The 21,189-nt window shown below is 47.9% G+C and overlaps 1 protein-coding gene across 4 annotated transcripts in view; it reads left to right on the top strand.

Moving 5' to 3' along the window:
* AFF4 (ALF transcription elongation factor 4) overlaps positions 1 to 21,189 on the top strand; it is a 902,368-nt gene that overhangs the window by 269,135 nt on the left and 612,044 nt on the right. For all 4 annotated transcript variants that reach the window (XM_069244725.1, XM_069244727.1, XM_069244726.1 and 1 more), the window contains one exon: positions 616 to 652. In XM_069244725.1, coding sequence (XP_069100826.1) covers positions 616 to 652 — 37 coding nt within the window. The remainder of the gene's footprint in view (positions 1 to 615; positions 653 to 21,189) is intronic.

The following is a 21,189-nucleotide window of genomic DNA, read 5'->3' on the forward strand; positions in this document are numbered from 1 at the left end:
CATTGAAGCCTTCAATTCTATGGATTTGATTTTTTTTTTAGCAAACCTCATATGGCTGCACAAACATAAACTGAAACACTGCGGTAAAGTAGCCAGACCACAAAACTCTCAAAACAAATTATTCAGGTTATCTAGATCGGACAGGGGGCAGTGAGTTAAAATAGACAGCCAAATGGCTATTTCAGTGGTTGCTGGACTAAACACTGAAGACTTTCTAGAACTGGAAAGTGGCTGATTGACTGAGTTATATAGATTGCTGTAAGATCAGTTTTTTTTGTTTTTGTTTCAAGGTACTACATGGTGCTTGTATATTTGCTGTAAAGGCAGAAAACCATAACTTTTGCCTCTGACCCTGCCTAGAATGTTGTTTTTCTTCCTTGGATGTTGTTTATTCTCTGTACATGTTACATTTAATTCCATGCTATTTAAGCCTGAATTGAGTGGATATTATTTATTTTCATTTCACCAAACTAGCATCTTGGGTAAACATTTGGTTCTTTGGGATTCTATTGAGCTATACTTTTAAGTATAATTAGTGGCTAAATATGTGGACTAAATGCTTTAGCAATTGTCATAATGCCATGCAGTGTTCATGTCTAAATTCTTTGTTTACAGGATTCGCAGCAATCAAGTTTCGGCTCCACTGAACAAAGTGAGTGTTTACAAGGGTTGGCTTTCATTACTTTCCATCACATTGCTTTTTCTTTCTGTTGCACAGTTAACAAAATATTGAGTCAAACAAAACTTTTCAAACAAATGGTGTCAAATATTTTGCATGGTTTAGTACACTTTTTCAAATGTATCATCTAAAAAATGATAGATTTTAGCAACAAAACTGTAGTACTTGAGTGTTTAATAAAAGTACTGGGTGAAAATAGTTCATTGCTTTACATGTTCCGACTGGCTTTCACACTGTTCCAGGGATGCCCCTATTCAATAGCCTGCACCACTGTGGATAGTGAAGTCTGTGAAACATAAGCTGTTCTCCCTGTTTCATGGCAGTATCTGCTAAATAGCATACTTGCAAGAGATAATTTTACCAGGTTGCCCACACAAGTATTTGTTACTGTTGACGTCTTAACAGGTTGAGGAACAGGTGCACAGCCATTGCAAGGCACCTGCTCTCAAAAAGAAACTCAATACCATATTAAGCTACAGGGTGATGCCTCCGACCCATGAGGCTTTTCTACCATGTCGTATAAACTATGTTCAGATTCAGACAGACAACATAACCACCATGTGTTACTGGAATAATAATGAGTTCACATTATTGAGAATAGTCTTTAGGATGCAGAGCGCTAATGAAAGAGACTCTTTCCAAGGACTGTCAATGAAAGACACCTTCCAAGTGTTTGAAGCAATGATTGGAGTATAATTTTCCAAGAAAACCACAAGTGGATCTTGGACTATGACATTCACCTCAGTGTTTCACACTGTGATTGTGGTTTGACAATGAATACCTGTTGACGGCAGACAACAAAAGAATTACCAAACTTGGCATCCTGGTATCTGATTAATAAAAATGTGCAATTTTCTTCTGATCTGTTTGTCAGTTATGTCTAACATTTTCTGGCAATTTCCCTAATTCCATCAATTTCTCACATTGAGACTATCCAGAGCCTGAATGACGCTGATCTCATTCAAGTGACGAAGGCAGTGGGTGGGGCACAAATATTAATGTGTAAGAAAGCCTCACAAAACGTAGCTGTGCAGAATGAATCTGCTTTACAGGTGGCAACAGCAGACATTCTTCCTGATCCTTCCTTCGTGGAAATTTCCAGCATGACTCCTGAATGCATGCAATACAGCTCTGTGAATCTTCTAAAGGAATTTATAAACATTCATGAAAGTAAAATGTCTGTCGACGAAAGCAACCCATAACTTATGTGGAAGCATACTGTCTTTAGAAAAACGTAATTCTTTCACATAAGCAGTTTTCATCATAATTACTGCTTCTGGTAACATCAGGGCCTGCAATTCACTGTGTGGCCATTCAAGCCTGCAGAATGCATTCATCTCAAACACATTTTCACTCCACATCTGATAAAGAATTTTCTGGAAGCTTTAAAGATAGTTTTGCCCCCTTAATTGCACATGTTATTTGTTTTTGGCAAAATTGAAGGGTTCTCCGTTTAAGCCTGTACACAATGCTTCCCTTTAGAATCTTTCCACGAAGACATCCTTTCTAGGAGCTATCACTTCAGTTTGAACTGTCTTGTGAAATCGAAGATTTGTATTCTCAGGCACCCTGTAGAGTTTTCCAAAGAGTGGTCCTAAAGAACGGTCTGTGTTTTTTTTTCCAAAAGTTAACTTAGATTTGTATGTGAACAAAAGAGTTACCATGACGGTTTGGTTCAGAAATCCCCTCTCCTGCAGAAAAGTTTGTACATGTTTAAGAGGCGAGTTTTCAGATTCTGCTTAACAAAACAAAAGATTTTTGAAAGTTTAGACTCCTTAACTGTTAAGATAAGAATGTCTAAATCTAAAAGGTATATAACCTTTTCTATTGATTTAAGCCAGTGCTGCTTTACTTAATATTGCAGTTGCTGTTAATCTTCAAAGCATCAACATTACCTAGACTCCTGACCCCAGTGCAAGTACCCAAGTTTACAGTGTTGTTGTCTTCATTTGTTACGGATATTTTCTTGATATTCACTTAAAGCTTTTGGCCATCTTTCAGCTCCCAAGATGAATGAAAAGTGAGTTGTCCTATTTCTCCTGTATTGGATCTTGGATAGATTCACATGCTTGAATATTCCCCATCATCGAAGTGGAAGTCCCCTGGTTCCTTAATAAAGTAGTATACATTAGTATCGTAGGCAATAAGAGGAATACAAATTCAGTTTAATAGCCCGGCTAAATCCTTTTTCCAAAAAAGATCAAACTTGACCCGTAAACAATCAGACAACAGCACCCTCTAGAACACTCATAACAGAGCGATTCCCTCAGATTTTATACTGCACTTCATGTGAGGGGAGTCTCCTTGAGCTCTGCTCAAACTACCTGTTTCTCACAGTTTTCCAAATGAATTTGCTTCTGGGGAAGCATTAATTCGTCCACCTACTTATTCTTGACTGGACAATATGTCCCATACTTAAAAAAAAAAAAAAAAAGCCTTCTTAGGGCATGTGACACGTGGAAAGAAAGGGCTCTATTCAGAAGATCCACACAAACCATACATTTATTGCCTTTATCCGGATCGTAAGGTGAAGGACTGTAAAATGTGTTGCACCTTTTCTCAAAAGACATTGAAGGACAGCGGTGTTAGCCTCTGTAAGGAAATGCCTCCTTGGCATGGTTACCCCCTGACTTTTTGCCTTTGCTGATGCTAGGTTTTGAATTGAAAGTGTGCTGAGGCCTGCTAACCAGGCCCCAGCACCAGTGTTCTTTCCCTAACCTGTACTTTTGTTATACACAATTGGCACACCCTGGCATCCAGGTAAGTCCCTTGTAACTGGTACCCCTAGTACCAAGGGCCCTGATGCCAGGGAAGGTCTTTAAGGGCTGCAGCATATCTTATGCCACCCTGGGGACCCCTCACTCAGCACAGACACACTGCTTGGCAGCTTGTGTGTGCTGGTGAGGACAAAACGAGTAAGTCGACATGGCACTCCCCTCAGGGTGCCATGCCAGCCTCTCACTGCCTATGCAAGTATAGATAAGTCACCCCTCTAGCAGGCATGAGCACTGTGCCCCTACAGTGTCTAAGCCAAACCTTAGACATTGTAAGTGCAGGGTAGCCATAAGAGTATATGGTCTGGGAGTTTGTCAAACACGAACTCCACAGCACCATAATGGCTACACTGAAAACTGGGAAGTTTGGTATCAAACTTCTCAGGACAATAAATGCACACTGATGCCAGTGTACATTTTATTGTGAAATACACCCCAGAGGGCACCTTAGAGGTGCCCCTTGAAACCTTAACCGACTATCTGTGTAGGCTGACTGGTTCCAGCAGCCTGCCACACTCTAGACATGTTGCTGGCCCCATGGGGAGAGTGCCTTTGTCACTCTGAGGCCAGTAACAAAGCCTGCACTGGGTGGAGATGCTAACACCTCCCCCAGGCAGGAGCTGTAACACCTGGCGGTGAGCCTCAAAGGCTCACCCCCTTTGTTCCAGCACCACAGGGCACTCCTGCAGATGGAGGATTCCCCCAATAGGGATAGGATTGTAACCCCCTCCCCTTGGGAGGAGGCACAAAGACGGTGTACCCACCCTCAGGGCTAGTAGCCATTGGCTACTAACCCCCCAGACCTAAACACGCCCTTAAATTTAGTATTTAAGGGCTTCCCTGAACCTAAGAATTTAGATTCCTGCAACTACAAGAAGAAGAGGACTGCTGAGCTGAAAGACCCCTGCAGAAGAAGAAAAGAAGACACCAACTGCTTTGGCCCCAGACCTACCGGCCTGTCTCCTGCCTTCTAAAGAAACCTGCTCCAGCGACGCTTTCCCCAGGACCAGCGACCTCGGAGTCCTCAGAGGACTGCCCTGCTTCAAGAAAGACAAGAAACTCCCGAGGACAGCGGCACTGCTCCAAAAAGACTGCAACTTTGTTACAGAGGAGCAGATTTAAAGACCCCTGCAAATCCCCGCAAGAAGCGTGAGACTTGCAACACTGCACCCGGCAACCCCGACTCGACTGGTGGAGAACCAACACCTCAGGGAGGACCCTCCGGCGACTCCGAGACCGTGAGTAACCAAAGTTGTCCCACCTGAGCCCCCACAGCGACGCCTGCAGAGGGAATCCCGAGGCTCCCCCTGACAGCGACTGCCTGACTCTAAAATCCCAACGGCTGGAAAAGACCCTGCACCCGCAGCCCCCAGCACCTGAAGGAACGGAACTTCAGTGCAGGAGTGACCCCCAGGAGGCCCTCTCCCTTGCCTAGGTGGTGGCTACCCCGAGGAGCCCCCCCTTGCCTGCCTGCACCGCTGAAGAGACCACTTGGTCTCCCATTGACTCCCATTGGAAACCCGACGCCAGTTTACACACTGCACCCGGCCGCCCCCGCGCTGCTGAGGGTGTACTTTTTGTGTGGACTTGTGTCCCCCCCGGTGCCCTACAAAACCCCCCTGGTCTGCCCTCCGAAGACACGGGTACTTACCTGCTGGCAGACTGGAACCGGGGCACCCCCTTCCCTCCATTGAAGCCTATGTGTTTTGGGCACCACTTTGAACTCTGCACCCGACCGGCCCTGAGCTGCTGGTGTGGTGACTTTGGGGTTCTGAACCTCCAACGGTGGGCTACCTTGGACCCCAATCTTAACCCCGTAGGTGGTGTACTTACCTGCCAAACCTAACAATACTTTACCTCCCCCAGGAACTGTGAAAATTGCACTGTCCACTTTTAAAACAGCTATTTGTGTTTTATGTGAAAAGTATATATGCTACTGTAATTATTCAAAGTTCCTAAAGTACTTACCTGCAATACCTTTCAAATGAGATATTACATGTAGAATTTGAACCTGTGGTTCTTAAAATAAACTAAGAAAAGATATTTTTCTATACAAAAACCTATTGGCTGGAATTGTCTGAGTGTGTGTTCCTCATTTATTGCCTGTGTGTACGTACAACAAATGCTTAACACTACTCCTTTGATAAGCCTACTGCTCGACCACACTACCACAAAATAGAGCATTAGTATTCTCTTTTTGCCACTATCTTACCTCTAAGGGGAACCCTTGGACTCTGTGCATACTATTCCTTACTTTGAAATAGTGCATACAGAGCCAACTTCCTACAGCCTCTTACTGTGGCTCCAAAAAGCTCAAGACAAAAGAATGCCCTTCATCAGAGGGCAGTGACGATTCCTCCCAAGCCACAACTACCAGTAAGAGGCAAAAAACTGAAGAGAAACTTCCCTCAGAGCCACTGGCAGAGGTCAATAAAAAATCTAAGCATACTGACATTGTATAGGGACGTCACTCTATTTGGTATGGTTACCCCCACTTTTTGCCCGTTTGTCAATAAGTTTAGACTGTCTCCAAAGGGATCGTGCTAACCAGGACCCCAGTGATTGTGCTTTCCCTTCCAAATTTTGTTGCTTTGGTACCCTTTACACCTCACAGCTGGCATACTGGTGTACCTCTATAAGTTCCTAGTATATGGTACTATGGTACCCAGGGCATTGTTACACCAGGGGTCCCTCTTGGGCTGCAGCATGTATTATGCCACCCATGGGGGTACCATGCAAAATGTCTGCAGGCCTACTATTGCAGCCTGTGTGAAAAGGTGCATGCACCCTTACAGTGACCTGGTGCAGTGACCAGCAGTGAAAGTCACCCCTATGGTATGCCCTCCTAGCCCAGAGGGCAGAATGCAGATCCTTGTGTATTAGGGTACCCCTGCACAAGCAGAGGTGCCACTACGAACCTCAGTTCCAGTATACTGGACTTGGCAAGTGTGGGGAAGCCATTTTACCCATGTCCTGGCCACATAATGGTAGCTCTGAACCTAGGTATGATTGGTATCAAACATGTCACAATCATACCCCAATACTGATACCAGTAATAGGGGCATGATTTCATGCACTCTGGGGGCTCCTTAGAGGATTAAATATTGCCCCTACCAGTCTTTCAGGGTTTGCGGGCAGCCCATGCTTCTGCAGCCCCTCAGACAGATGTCTGCCCCTGGCTGCTTGACCAGCTCAGGCGGGGAAGGATTCCCTGTAGGAGAGGGAAGCAACACCCTGTCCCTTGGAAATAGGTGCTTCAAGACTGGGGAAGTGGGGAAGCTTCCCAAGACATCAGTTTGCTTTGAAAAGCACATTTGATGCCCTCCTTGCATAAACCAGTTTGCACTAGCGCAGGGACCCCAGGACCCTAGGTCCCTGCTGTGGCACAACTGTCCACCACCCCAGGGGTGGTGCCTCAAGCTCTTCCAGGTGGCCACTCGATTCTGCCATCTTGAAAACAAGATGTTCAGAGGCCCCTGGGAGCATCTGATTGGCCATGTCAGACATGTGACATCAGTAACCCCCCCCCCCCTCCCTAATTGATGGTCACTGTTCAAAGTGACCAAGCCCCCTGTTAGGGCTGTTTAGGCAGTCCCTTGCTGGTGGGTACCCAGATGGGGCGTGCAAGACTTCACTAGGACTCCTCTGCATCAACATATTATGCTCCTGGCCACCAGAACCGCAACTGGACACTTAATGAAACGTCAAGACTGAAACTCCTGAGACGACCTCACCTTGCAGTATTGTTTCTCCTTCCAGCAACTGCAGCAATTTCACAGCTGTGTATCCTGTGGGGTCGGCAAGACTTCAGCTGCACTAGGAAGCAAGAAGGAATCTCCCTTGGAGTGAAGGAGTCATTCCCCTGCATCTGCAGACACCTATGGCACAGACATCTGGCTGCATGGATCCGCTCTCCTCTGGAACTTCGTGGATCCTACAAACAACACAGGTAGTGGTCCGGAGTGGTTCTCTCGGGCTGCTCTGTTCTTTGTCCACTTTGGGAGACAGTGAGCCTTTGCCTCTCCTTGCAGGACAGTACCCCTCTGCACCATGACTGTTGCAGCAACCAAGGCTCGTTGTCACCTGCTCCAAGAGATCTTCAGGCTCCAGGTAGCCCCAGCCTCCAGCACTTCATCCTTGCAAGGATAGACTTCTCTCTGCTGCTTCAGGGATGTGGGATTCCTCTCCAGGTGTGCTGACTGGGCCTCACTACAACTTACTGTGCCTGCTGCCAGTGGGCTGCCGGTGGGGTCTGCAACTGTTTCTGCTGGCTTTCCCGACTGCTGAGCTACAGCCTGAACCTCCCCTCCAAGGGTCAAGTCCCCAGGACCTTGATGGTCCTCTTCAGCCTTGCAACTCTTCTTCTGCCCTGGTTTGCATTTGCCAGGGCTTGTTGGTGGTCCTCCGGACTGCTGACCTCTCTGCGACCCGACGAATGGTGTGGGACATCATCTGCACACCTTGGAGGACTCCTCTGCAGCTCCTGAACTCCACAGTTGGTCTTCATCCTCCTTCGTCGAAACAGATCTTCACTCACAGAATGGTGGGCAGTAGCTCCTGTCCCGGCTGGACACTCCATCTTGGACTGGACTTTACCTTCTTTTACCGGTCCTCTTCTTCCAGAAACCACCTTTGGTTTCCTCTGGTCTGGTTCAGTTCTTACAATATTCTTTTTCTAAGTCCCCTTGTTACTCTATGGGAAAACAAGGTAATTTAACTCTGCTTTCCTGGTCTTTTATGGGGTGGGGGTCATCTAAGTACTCAACTCTTGGGGTTCCAGGGTCTCCCAGCTCCCTACTAACTACTCCACATCCTTGGGTGGGGGACATAACTTTGCATTCCACTATTTTAGTATATGGTTTGGCCCTCCCCTCAGGCCTTTAGTATATTCTACTGTCATGCCAATGCTTGTTGTTTCTCTGTGCTAATTTCTAGTAATTATTGATATATATAGTGTGTACTTACCTACAGTTGGGGGACTGCCTACAAGTAATCTAGTTCAGTGTTACTGTAATTAAGTACCTTTATTTTTTGCAACACTTTGTTTTTGCTTTCAGTGGTGATAAGTTGCTGTGTGACTGGTGTGGTATTGCAAGTGCTTTACACTCCTCCTAGATAAATCTTGGCTGCTCGCCCACAGCTACCTCTAGAGAGCCTTGGCTTCCTAGACACTGTCTTCATTCACTAATATGGGTTGCCACAGGTGTCCACAACACACCAGGCCAGCATCCTACACATTGGGCAAGAAAGGAGGCATAAGGATCACTCCTCAACCTCCAAGCAGGACACGCCTATCTCAAAGGTTAGGTCTGTGCTCACTACTCCTTCCCTGAAGAAATCAATACTGAAACGCACTTCTCAGTCTGTACCGTCAATGACTAAGAAATCTCTGACATCGTTTGTAAAGAAATGGCTCCCTGTTGCAGTTACCCCCCCACTTTTTGCCTGATACTGATGCCGAGTTGACTGAGAAGTGTGCTGTGCTGGGACCCTGCTAACCAGGCCCCAGCACCAGTGTTCTTTCACCTAAAATGTACCATTGTTTCCACAATTGGCACAACCCTGGCACCTAGGTAAGTCTCTTGTAACTGGTACCCCTGGTACCAAGGGCCCTGATGCCAGGGAAGGTCTCTAAGGGCTGCAGCATGTCTTATGCCACCCTAGGGACCCCTCACTTAGCACAGACACAGTGCTTGCCAGCTTGTGTGTGCTGGTGGGGAGAAAAAGACTAAGTCGACATGGCACTCCCCTCAGGGTGCCATGCCAACCTCACACTGCCTATGGCATAGGTAAGTCACCCCTCTAACAGGCCTTACAGCCCTAAGGCAGGGTGCACTATACCCCAGGTGAGGGCATAGGTGCATGAGCACTATGCCCCTACAGTGTCTAAGCAAAACCTTAGACATTGTAAGTGCAGGGTAGCCATAAGAGTATATGGGCTGGGAGTCTGTCAAAAACGAACTCCACAGCTCCATAATGGCTACACTGAATACTGGGAAGTTTGGTATCCAACTTCTCAGAATAATAAACCCACACTGATGCCAGTGTTGGATTTATTAAAAAATGCACACAGAGGGCATCTTCGAGATGCCCCCTGTATTTTACCCAATTGTTCAGTGCAGGACTGACTGGTCTGTGCCAGCCTGCTGCTGAGAGACGAGTTTCTGACCCCATGCGGTGAGAGCCTTTGTGCTCTCTGAGGACAGAAACAAAGCCTGCTCTGGGTGGAGGTGCTTCACACCTCCCCCCTGCAGGAACTGTAACACCTAGCAGTGAGCTTCAAAGGCTCAAGCTTCGTGTTACAATGCCCCAGGGCACTCCAGCTAGTGGAGATGCCCGCCCCCCTGGACCCAGCCTCCACTTTTGGCGGCAAGTCCAGGAGAGATAATGAGAAAAACAAGGAGTCATCACTGGCCAGTCAGGACAGCCCCTAAGGTGTCCTGAGCTGAGGTGACACTGACTTTTAGAAATCCTCCATCTTGTAGAAAGAGGATTCCCCCAATAGGAATAGGGATGTGCACCCCTCCCCTCAGGGAGGAGGCACAAAGGGGGTGTACCTGCCCTCCCAGACCTAAACACACCCCTAAATTCAGTATTTAGGGGCTCCCCAGAACCTAGGAAACTAGATTCCTGCAACCTAAGAAGAAGAGGACTGCTAAGCTGAAAAACCCTGCATAGAAGACGGAGACACCAACTGCTTTGGCCCCACCTCTACCGGCCTGTCTCCCCACTTCTAAAAGACACTGCTCCAGCGACGCTTTCCCAAGGACCAGCCACCTCTGAATCCTCAGAGGACTGCCCTGCTCTAGAAGGACCAAGAAACTCCCGAGGACAGCGGCTCTGTTCACCCAAGACTGCAACTTTGTTTCCAAAGAAGCAACTTCAAGACAACTGTGTTTCCAGCCGGAAGCGTGAGACTTGCAACTCTGCACTAGACGCTCCCGGCTCGAGTTGTGGAGAACTAACACTTCAGGGAGGACTCCCCGGCGACTGCGAGACCGTGAGTAGCCAGAGTTGCCCCCCCCCCCTGAGCCCCCACAGCGACGCCTGCAGAGGGAATCCCGAGGCTCCCCTTGACCGCAACTGCCTGACTCCCAGTTCCCGACGCCTGGTAAAGACTCTGCACCCGCAGCCCCCAGGACCTGAAAGATCGGAACTCCAGTGCAGGAGTGACCCCCAGGAGGCCCTCTCCCTTGCCCAGGTGGTGGCTACCCCGAGGAGCCCCCCCCCCCTTGCCTGCCTGCATCGCTGAAGAGACCCCTTGGTCTCCCATTGATTTACATTGGAAACCCGACGTGTGTTGGCACACTGCACCCGGCCGCCCCCGTGCTGCTGAGGGTGTACTTTCTGTGCTAACTTGTCACCGCCCCCCCCCCCCCCCCCCAGTGCCCTACAAAACCCCCCTGGTCTGTCTTCTGAAGACGCGGGTACTTACCTGCTGGCAGCCTGGAACCGGGGTACCCCCTTCTCCATTGAAGCCTATGTGTTTTGGGCACCACTTTGAACTCTGCACCTGACCGGCCCTGAGCTGCTGGTGTGGTAACTTTGGGGTTGCTCTGAACCCCCAACGGTGGGCTACCTTGGACCCAAACCTGAACCCCGTTAGTGGTTTATTTACCAACAAAAACTAACAAATACTTACCTCCCCCAAGAACTGTTGAAAATTGCACTGTCTAGTTTTAAAATAGCTATATGTGATTTATTTGAAAAGTATATATGCTATTGTGATTATTCAAAGTTCCTAAAGTACTTACCCGCAATACCTTTCATTTGAAGTATTACATGTAAAATTTGAACCTGTGGTTCTTAAAATAAATTAAGAAAAGATATTTTACTATACAAAAACCTATTGGCCTGGAATTGTCTGAGTGTGTGTTCCTCATTTATTGCTTGTGTGTGTACAACAAATGCTTAACACTACTCCTTTGATAAGCCTACTGCTCAACCACACTACCACAAAATAGAGCATTAGTATTATCTCTTTTTGCCACTATCTTACCTCTAAGGGGAACCCTTGGACTCTGTGCGTACTATTCCTTACTTTGAAATAGTACATACAGAGCCAACTTCCTACATCGTTGACGAGGTTACCGTCGACGACGCGCTTGTCGATAACTGCGTCCACAGTGGCAACGATGATGGCAGCACCTATGTTTACAATGGCAAGTTAAACTATGATCGTCATCATCACTGCTTTCATTGACCATGACAGCTAATTAGAATTGTGCATTGCTGCTGAAGACAACGTTGTCGACGCGTGACTCACCCGCAAAGGACTCATCGACGATAAAATTGACAAGGAGCTCGTCGACGATGCTATCATTGTTGTCCCCGTCGACGACGACACTGATGATAGCTTCCTTGATGACGAAGATTGCATCAACGAGAACTCCATACATAGAAATGACGATGTTACCATTGTCGACGCAGTCAACCACAGACTTGCCGTCCACAGAACAAGACACTACGACAAATCTGTCAGTGAAAGAGTGAGAGAATACACAAACACCACCTACACAGTTGAAAAAGACATTTCCACTGCTATCCTTTATACCCTTAAAAGGAAAGTCATCCGGATCGGCCATTCTACCAGTCCATACATTCCCAAGTAAAGTTCTGCCATACCCAGCGATGCACCTCTTGAACACGGTATGATGATTCTAAGGATGAGGGGCTTTTTGGCGTGGCAATCAGCCCATCTCAACGGAGAGTCAAATGCCAGGATTCTGGGGAAGATGAGGATGAAGATGATCAAGGGCACTACTTGGCAGGTGAACAGGCAGAACCATTCCATCTGGATATTCAGCACTCTAACAGGAGCAGTCTATTCCTGTGCCTGCCTCCCTAATAAATCTTCAGTGTATGTTGCAGGACTACCACCCTAGGTCCCCACCATCAACTCCTGCCACACGTATGACGCAAGGGGCACGTCAAGTACAGCTCTTTCAGACACCTTCTCCTTTACCAGCACCCAACCCGCTAGTCACAATGCCTATTGTTTCTACACAAGGAGTGACAACTTAATAAATGCAACCCCCTGTTGAGGATGAGCCATCATCAAATGAAGATAGAGATGAATGGGAGATAAGGTACATGACGACCGAGCAAGATGAGTGGATGACTACCTCATTCCCACACCCCCAGCGGCACCAGTGGATTCCCCACCGGAAGACATTGGTGGATTCCACAACTTGATGGAATGAGCATTTAAGAGATTGGAACTGCCTCTATTAACAAAGGAAACAGATTGTTTTCTTTACGACTTCAAAGACCTGGCAAAGGAATCAATAGGAGCTATCCCAGTATTAATTTAGCAGGAAGATAGGAAGGCCATGAAAAACCCAGCTACTTTGTCTCCAGTTATTCCATGTTTGGATAAGAATTATAAGGCACCAGACAATTCTTTGACTTGCCTTTTAGGTCAGCTAAAACCAGGTTCGATGATATAGCAAGCAGCCCAATGCCGTTCCAAGAATCCCTCCGCACTGATAACCTTTCCTCCGGACAGAGATCGCCGTAGGCTGGATAGCATCAGAAAAAGATTTTCCACAATGGCGGCCACTAAAGTAAGAGCAGCAAACTTCCTAGTTATTCTGGCCCGTAATGACCTCCTGATGTGGTCGGATATGTCACCATACATATGCCTGTTACCTGAGGAGGCGAAATTAAAGGCATGTAAGATCCTTCAGAAGGGTGAGTGTGTATCCGCAGTATTCAGACAGCTAGCAGGTACAGTGGTTCTCCGCAGACAGAGATGGTTGAAGTCCACCTCCTTCCGCCTGGAGATCCAGACAAAGGTTCTGGATATGCCTTTTGACAGAGTTGTTAATCAGCAAACATGTAGATGATGCCCTGCAGTCAATAAAGGCTGACACAGACACAGCCAAGTCCCTCGGCACGCTCCCAATACCGGACACCGCCCTTTTCAAGGAGCTAGGGGAAGGGAAAGCTCTTAATTTCGGGGAAGTTACAACCCTACTGGCAGCACCAGTCTCCTCAGCCGCAATACCATCCACAATACAGTCAACAATACTACAGGCAACCTCCAGCAGCTGCATATAAGCACACTTCCAAAGGAAAGTTGACTACAAGAGACGACGATACTAGAAAACAATTACTTGCTAGAGATACCAACTACCTCACTAACATAACGGATCGGAGGTTGAAAAGTAAATCATTTCCAGCAATGGTCTGAAATTATTACTTAAGACAAGTGGGCTCTAGATGTTATCTTGTGAGGGCATTCACTGGAGTTTCTCCAAAAACCTCAGAATAACCCACCGTCCGGCCCACCACCACCTCAATTAAAACAACTCCTAAAAGAGATATCCAACATGATGGAAAAAGGAGCCATACAGATCATTTCAAAAACCCAAAAGGGAATAAGATTCTACTCACGCTTCTTTCTTGTTAGTAAACCCTCAGGTGAATGATTTATCATACAAGACCTTCGAAGGCTAAACAAATTACCACAAGCCTCAACTAGAACCAACAACAAGATTAACGTTCTTGGGGGCCATTCTAGACACAGTAAAGAACAGATCCTTTCCTTCCAAGGACAGACTAGCAAAAATGTATCAACTAGCAGTCACTCTATCTAAAAGAAAGTCGGTTTCTCTGCAGATTTACAAATCATTCATTGGAATGATCTGCTTGTGCATCCAGCTGGTCCGAAACTGTCGCTTATGTCTGCGGCCACTTCAGGAACAACTCAATAAGTGTTGGAAGCGATGTGAGGTCATTTAAGGGGGCCACAATGGAGCCATAGTTAACGAACCTCATATAGTACCCAGTCAGGACTAGAAATGCTCTGACTTGGGCCTGAGTTGTAGAGGCAGTCCAATCCAGTATTGTCTGGATTTTGCCTTGGAGTGGCTGGATCTGGCCTCCACCTACTAGGTGGCCCGGATAAACCAATTTGCCCTGCCCTATCTGGCATTGTGATGCATTAACAATGAGGCCTGCTCTGTGCAGAGCCTCCAATATATTTCCAAGGTGGACTTAGGTGATCCAGGTGGAGCTAAAGGTCATCAAGGTAAGCTGCACTGAAGCTTTCCAGGCCTTGGATAACTTTTTTCACCAACGCTTGAAATGTGGCAGGTGCATTCTTCAATCCAGAAGGCATCACTGTAAAGAGATAGTGCCCACTAGGAGTGGAGAATTCAGTTTAAGGTTTGGCATCCTCTGAAAATTTGACCTGCCAGTATCCAGCAGTTAAATCAAACGTGCTAAGATACTTGGCAGCAGCTAGAGTATCTATCAGTGCATCTGCATTGGGATTGGATGAGCATCGGTTTTTGTTACCTTATTGAAGCCTTTGTAGTCCACAGAGAACCTCATCTCTGTTTTGCCATTTTGAGAGTGGGGTTTTGGTACCAGGACTACAGGACTAGCCCAAGGGCTGTCTGAAGGCTCAATAACTCCCAAGTCAAGCATCTTTTGCACTTCTGCTTTGATGCACTCCCTGACATGGGCAGGCTGTCATCTGTGTAAAAAGTGTGTTCACACCATGTAGTTTGACCAGGGGTCAAGGAGAACAGTTAAGAGAACTGGCCTAGGAGGTTTTTGCAAACATGCTTTTGTTGGTCAGAGCAGCAGTCAACAAGAATAACTCCCTCTCCTGAACCATCCACTGTATTGTGAGAGAAGAGGTCAGGGAGAGTGTCACTTTCCTCTTACTGACCCTCATCAGTGGCCGTGAGTAAAGTCATCCCAGCCCTGTCATAATAAGGTTTTAGGCGATTCACATGAAGGACTGAAGCACCCTGTGGGGGCTCCTGACAGTGCCCAAGTAAGTGACCTCGCCTTTTCTCTCCACAATAGTGTGGGGAACACATCATTTATCTTGGAGTTCTCTGGGAGCCACAGGCTCTAGGACCCACACCTTCTGTCCTGGCTGGTACACAGTCCATACTGCCGCCTAGTCATACCTCTGCTTTCACAGGCCTGAAGATGTTTGGATGCCCTCTTCATGTATTCGGCCATTCTGGATCTTGGGCCCAATACATAATCTACAATGTCCTATTTGGGAGGCTAAAGAGGTTGCTCCCAGTCTTCCTTCACAAGGACAAGGGGACCCCTAACAGGGTGTCCAAACAAAAGCCCAAAGGGGTTGTAGCCCTCTTCTTTTGAAGAACCTCCAGTAGGCGAAGAGGAGGCCAGGCTATAGGACATGCCACCTCCTTCTGAGTTTTTCTGAGAGTCCCATGATCATGCTTTTGAGGGTTTTGTTGAATCTGTCAACTAACCCATTTGTTTGTGGATGATAAGGGGTGGTGGATTTGTGACACCACACACCTTTCACATGGCTTTCAGGTAAGCAGACATGAAGTTTGTTCCTCTGTCTGATACCCCCTTTTTAGGAAACTCCACCTTGGAGAAGATTCACAGGAGAGCTCTGGCCACTGCAGGGGCTGTAGTGGTTCTAAGAGGGATGACTTGTGCGTACCTGGGGGCATGGTCCACCACCACAAGAATAAACTTGTTTCCAGAGGCTGTTGGAGGGTCCAGAGGGCCAACAATATTCACCCCAACCCTCTCAAAGGATACCCCAACCACTGGTAGTGGGATTAATGAGGCCTTCTGGGTGCCACCTGTTTTGCCACTAGCTTGGCCGGTTACACCGGAGCGACAAAACTCCTTTGTGTCTTCTGACATTTGGGGCCAGTGAAAGTGAGGCACAAGTCTGTCCCAAGTCTTGCCTTTCCCCAAATGGCCTGCAAGGGGAATGTCATCGGCCAAAGTTAATAGGAACAGCCTACAATTCAGATGGATGACCAATGTCCTGGTGGCACCAGGTTTAGGGTCCCTGGCTTCTGAATAAAGGAGTCTGTTGTCACAGTAGACCCTCTGTGGTCAATTGACATCACCTGCATTTCTGTGGAGCAGCTTGCTGCATCACCCTTTCCGGAGTAGGGCAGGTGTGCTGTTCTAAAATGAGTTTCTCCCTGGTGGGCGCCCCACACCTAAGAGCTCAGCTGTGTCAGCTTCAAGTCCTCTGTTGTCCGTTCCACACATGTAGTAGGTTCCTCTCCCTCAGGAGTGGGGACCTTACTGGCAGTTTGAACAGGGGGTAACTTTTTAACCTGCTTGCCTCTTTTTAGGAGCCACTTGGGCCATTGTTCCAGGCTACGGTGCTCCTTGCCCCCCTGTGTGTTTTGGCCTGTGCTCTGGTCAAGTCAGGTATGTCCAGGGATGCCCAGTATTGCTGCATAGAACTCCAACTCCACCTCAGTCCAAGCATTAATTTTCCAAGTCATTACCTAATAGACATTCTACAGGTAAATCAGAGGGCACTACAACTTTATTTGCCAGTAGCCTCCCCAGCTAAAGTCAACAGCTGCCATGGGGTGGCACTTGGTGTTCTTGGGAGCATCGGTCACTTAATATGTGTGAAAAAAAGTAGGTGTTGTTCAAGTGACACCTAGGTGTTGTTCAAGTGACACCAGATTTTCAGTCACCATTGTGAGACTGGCACCTGTGTCCCTGTAGGCCTCAGCCTCAACAACTTTTATCAAGGGATGCCACCTGTACTTATCCATATTATGGGGAAAAGCAGCTAGGGTGGCAAAGTCCATGCCATCCTCAGAGACCAAAACAGCGTCAGTGGTCTCTCTGACTAGCCCAGAGCCACACTATGGTCCCCAAGGTGACCCCAGCTAAACGTGTGGACAACTACTACTACCACTGTTGTTGCTATAGTGGTAACAATATTGGTAGGAGGCTTGGTGCTCTTTTAGGACAGGTGCTGTCACCTGCCCTATGACCTTTGTTGTCTACATATATAGCACCAAGGTTTCTTGTCGGAAGAGGACTTAGACCCACCCCCAGAAGAGTTTTGAGGGCCTGATGACTCTTTTTCTTTATTTGTCCCCACCCTTGTCTTGACTTTTTGCAAAGTCCTTCTTGTGGTCCCTGCCAGCTTTCCTACCCACCCTGGTTCTGACCCATTTATCTTCCTTCTTTCCCAATTCCGGGGCAGAGGTCAGATCAGAGTCCAGCAGATAGTGATGCAGCTGAACAGAAATGCAGTTGTTGGGAATGTATTCTCTTAAAATTAGATTGTACAAATCCTGAAAATCACTTATTTTGCTTACATGCAACCAGCCTTCCAGAGCTTTAACAGAGCCATCCACAACATCTACCGAATCCTGGGAGGACTCCTTTTTAGTCACTCTGAACATCATCTTGCATTGTTCTGTGGTTAGCCAAAAACCTATCTAAGAGTGCATTCTTTAGTGCTTGATAATCCTCTTCCTCTCTGGCATCAAGAGTTTACCTCCACTGTCTTTGATCGACCTTCTGTACTTTACAGGCTCTCTCCAAGGCAGTGAACCGCTTGTGGATGTCATCTTTCACCTTGTATGGTGGAACTGTATTACTTAGGTTCCTAAAGTCATAAGTCCTCCCTGGCACTGGTGTTCCTAAAGTTACTGTTGGTGCCACCATGGGGAGCTAGCCCCAAACTCTCTCTCTCCCATCTCCACTGCCAGGACCTCCCTTTCTAAGGCTAACTGTTGCTTCTGCAGTCTGTTTGGCCTGGCCTAATGTGTGTGTAATTTCAGTCTGGGGGACCACCCCCCCCTTTAATTAGAGTGGTGGGTCCTATCAGACACTAATGAGACATGGGTGTTGACAGATGAGGAGGACCTATCGCTCCTCCTGGAGAACCTTTGTACCAGCTCTCTAGGAGTAAAAGTGGGCCTACTTGAGTGACCCCTCCGGACTACCTGCAGTGCTCCTAACAGGGCTGTGGTGTTCCCCAATTCCTATCCTGCCTAAGATATGAGGGTCAGCCTCTACTTCTTTCTCCCCCTGGCTGACTAAGTTTTCCTGGTCAACTAGGAGTAGTAATTCCAGAAGTAGGTTCTTGCTGGGATTTTTTTCTCTGTCTTCAGCTTCCTGGAAGCACACATCTCCTGCAGCCCTCATATTGAGAGTCTGGGACCTGAGTTGTGTTTTCCATTGAAGACATTCTTTGTAGAGTAGTGTGGGTACACCTACCTACTCTTAAGTAACTAGACTTCCTATCAATTTGGAGAAGGGTATATGCCAGACTCTCAGCTTACCCAAACTAGGAGGCTAATGAACCTTATCACTAAGTGCAGCGTGTCCTAAAGACTAGTGGTGGGCTTTCCTGTGGAAAGTTACTAGTGACAAAGTGGTAAGGCAATTGCAAGTGTCTTATTCCACTGCTGCTCCACCAGTGTAGGAAGCTGGCTTGGTGTGTGGTGGACACCTATAGTGTTGACACCTTATACCAGATCCAGGCGTCCCCTATTAGTGAATGTAGACCGTGTCTAGAAAACCAGGGCTTTCTAGAAGGTAGATGTGGATGAGAAGCCAAGACTTATCTAGGAGACATACAAAGCTTTATGTATACCACTGTAGTCACACAGTAACTTTTCACATATAAGAAACCACAATGTTACTATAATAAAGTACCTTTATTTTTGTAACACAACACTAGACTACTTATAGGGAGTCCCCCAACTGAAGGTAAGTATAATTGGTCACCTTGACGAGCTCTGGTTGGAGCACCTGCGTGCCAGTGAGTGGTACAGAAACCTGAGAGGAATTTTGGCAGCATTTCCAGCAACGCAAAGCAAAGCCGCTCTCTGCTGATGAAGGGCTAAATCCAGAAACACCTGTTCAGAGATATACAGCACTAGCTGCACCCACTAAGGTGAAAAACTACAGACTACTTGTAAGGAAATGCCTCCTTGGCATGGTTGCCCCCTGACTTTTTGCCTTTGCTGATGCTATGTTTACAATTGAAAGTGTGCTGAGGCCTGCTAACCAGGCCCCAGCACCAGTGTTCTTTCCCTAACCTGTACTTTTGTATCCACAATTGGCAGACCCTGGCATCCAGATAAGTCCCTTGTAACTGGTACTTCTAGTACCAAGGGCCCTGATGCCAAGGAAGGTCTCTAAGGGATGCAGCATGTCTTATGCCACCCTGGAGACCTCTCACTCAGCACAGACACACTGCTTGCCAGCTTGTGTGTGCTAGTGAGGACAAAACGAGTAAGTCGACATGGCACTCCCCTCAGGGTGCCATGCCAGCCTCTCACTGCCTATGCAGTATAGGTAAGACACCCCTCTAGCAGGCCTTACAGCCCTAAGGCAGGGTGCACTATACCATAGGTGAGGGTACCAGTGCATGAGCCTGGTACCCCTACAGTGTCTAAACAAAACCTTAGACATTGTAAGTGCAGGGTAGCCATAAGAGTATATGGTCTGGGAGTCTGTCAAACACGAACTCCACAGCACCATAATGGCTACACTGAAAACTGGGAAGTTTGGTATCAAACTTCTCAGCACAATAAATGCACACTGATGCCAGTGTACATTTTATTGTAAAATACACCACAGAGGGCACCTTAGAGGTGCCCCCTGAAACTTAACCGACTATCTGTGTAGGCTGACTAGTTTTAGCAGCCTGCCACAAACCGAGACATGTTGCTGGCCCCATGGGGAGAGTGCCTTTGTCACTCTGAGGCCAGTAACAAAGCCTGCACTGGGTGGAGATGCTAACACCTCCCCCAGGCAGGAATTGTCACACCTGGCGGTGAGCCTCAAAGGCTCACCTCCTTTGTGCCAACCCAGCAGGACACTCCAGCTAGTGGAGTTGCCCGCCCCCTCCGGCCAGGCCCCACTTTTGGCGGCAAGGCCGGAGAAAATAATGAGAAAAACAAGGAGGAGTCACTGGCCAGTCAGGACAGCCCCTAAGGTGTCCTGAGCTGAGGTGACTCTAACTTTTAGAAATCCTCCATCTTGCAGATGGAGGATTCCCCCAATAGGGTTAGGATTGTGACCCCCTCCCCTTGGGAGGAGGCACAAAGAGGGTGTACCCACCCTCAGGGCTAGTAGCCATTGGCTACTAACCCCCCAGACCTAAACACGCCCTTAAATTTAGTATTTAAGGGCTACCCTGAACCCTAGAAAATTAGATTCCTGCAACAAGAAGAAGGACTGCCCAGCTGAAAACCCCTGCAGCGGAAGACCAGAAGACGACAACTGCCTTGGCTCCAGAAACTCACCGGCCTGTCTCCTGCCTTCCAAAGATCCTGCTCCAGCGACGCCTTCCGAAGGGACCAGCGACCTCGACATCCTCTGAGGACTGCCCCTGCTTCGAAAAGACAAGAAACTCCCGAGGACAGCGGACCTGCTCCAAGAAAAGCTGCAACTTTGTTTCCAGCAACTTTAAAGATCCCTGCAAGCTCCCCGCAAGAAGCGTGAGACTTGCAACACTGCACCCGGCGACCCCGACTCGACTGGTGGCGATCCAACACCTCAGGAGGGACCCCAGGACTACTCTGATACTGTGAGTACCAAAACCTGTCCCCCCTGAGCCCCCACAGCGCCGCCTGCAGAGGGAATCCCGAGGCTTCCCCTGACCGCGACTCTTTTGAACCTAAAGTCCCGACACCTGGGAGAGACCCTGCACCCGCAGCCCCCAGGACCTGAAGGACCGGACTTTCACTGGAGAAGTGACCCCCAGGAGTCCCTCTCCCTTGCCCAAGTGGAGGTTTCCCCGAGGAATCCCCCCCTTGCCTGCCTGCAGCGCTGAAGAGATCCCGAGATCTCTCATAGACTAACATTGCGAACCCGACGCTTGTTTCTACACTGCACCCGGCCGCCCCCGCGCCGCTGAGGGTGAAATTTCTGTGTGGACTTGTGTCCCCCCCGGTGCCCTACAAAACCCCCCTGGTCTGCCCTCCGAAGACGCGGGTA

This window comes from Pleurodeles waltl, chromosome 7 (assembly GCF_031143425.1).
Source record: "Pleurodeles waltl isolate 20211129_DDA chromosome 7, aPleWal1.hap1.20221129, whole genome shotgun sequence".
Classification (NCBI taxonomy): Eukaryota; Metazoa; Chordata; class Amphibia; order Caudata; family Salamandridae; genus Pleurodeles; species Pleurodeles waltl.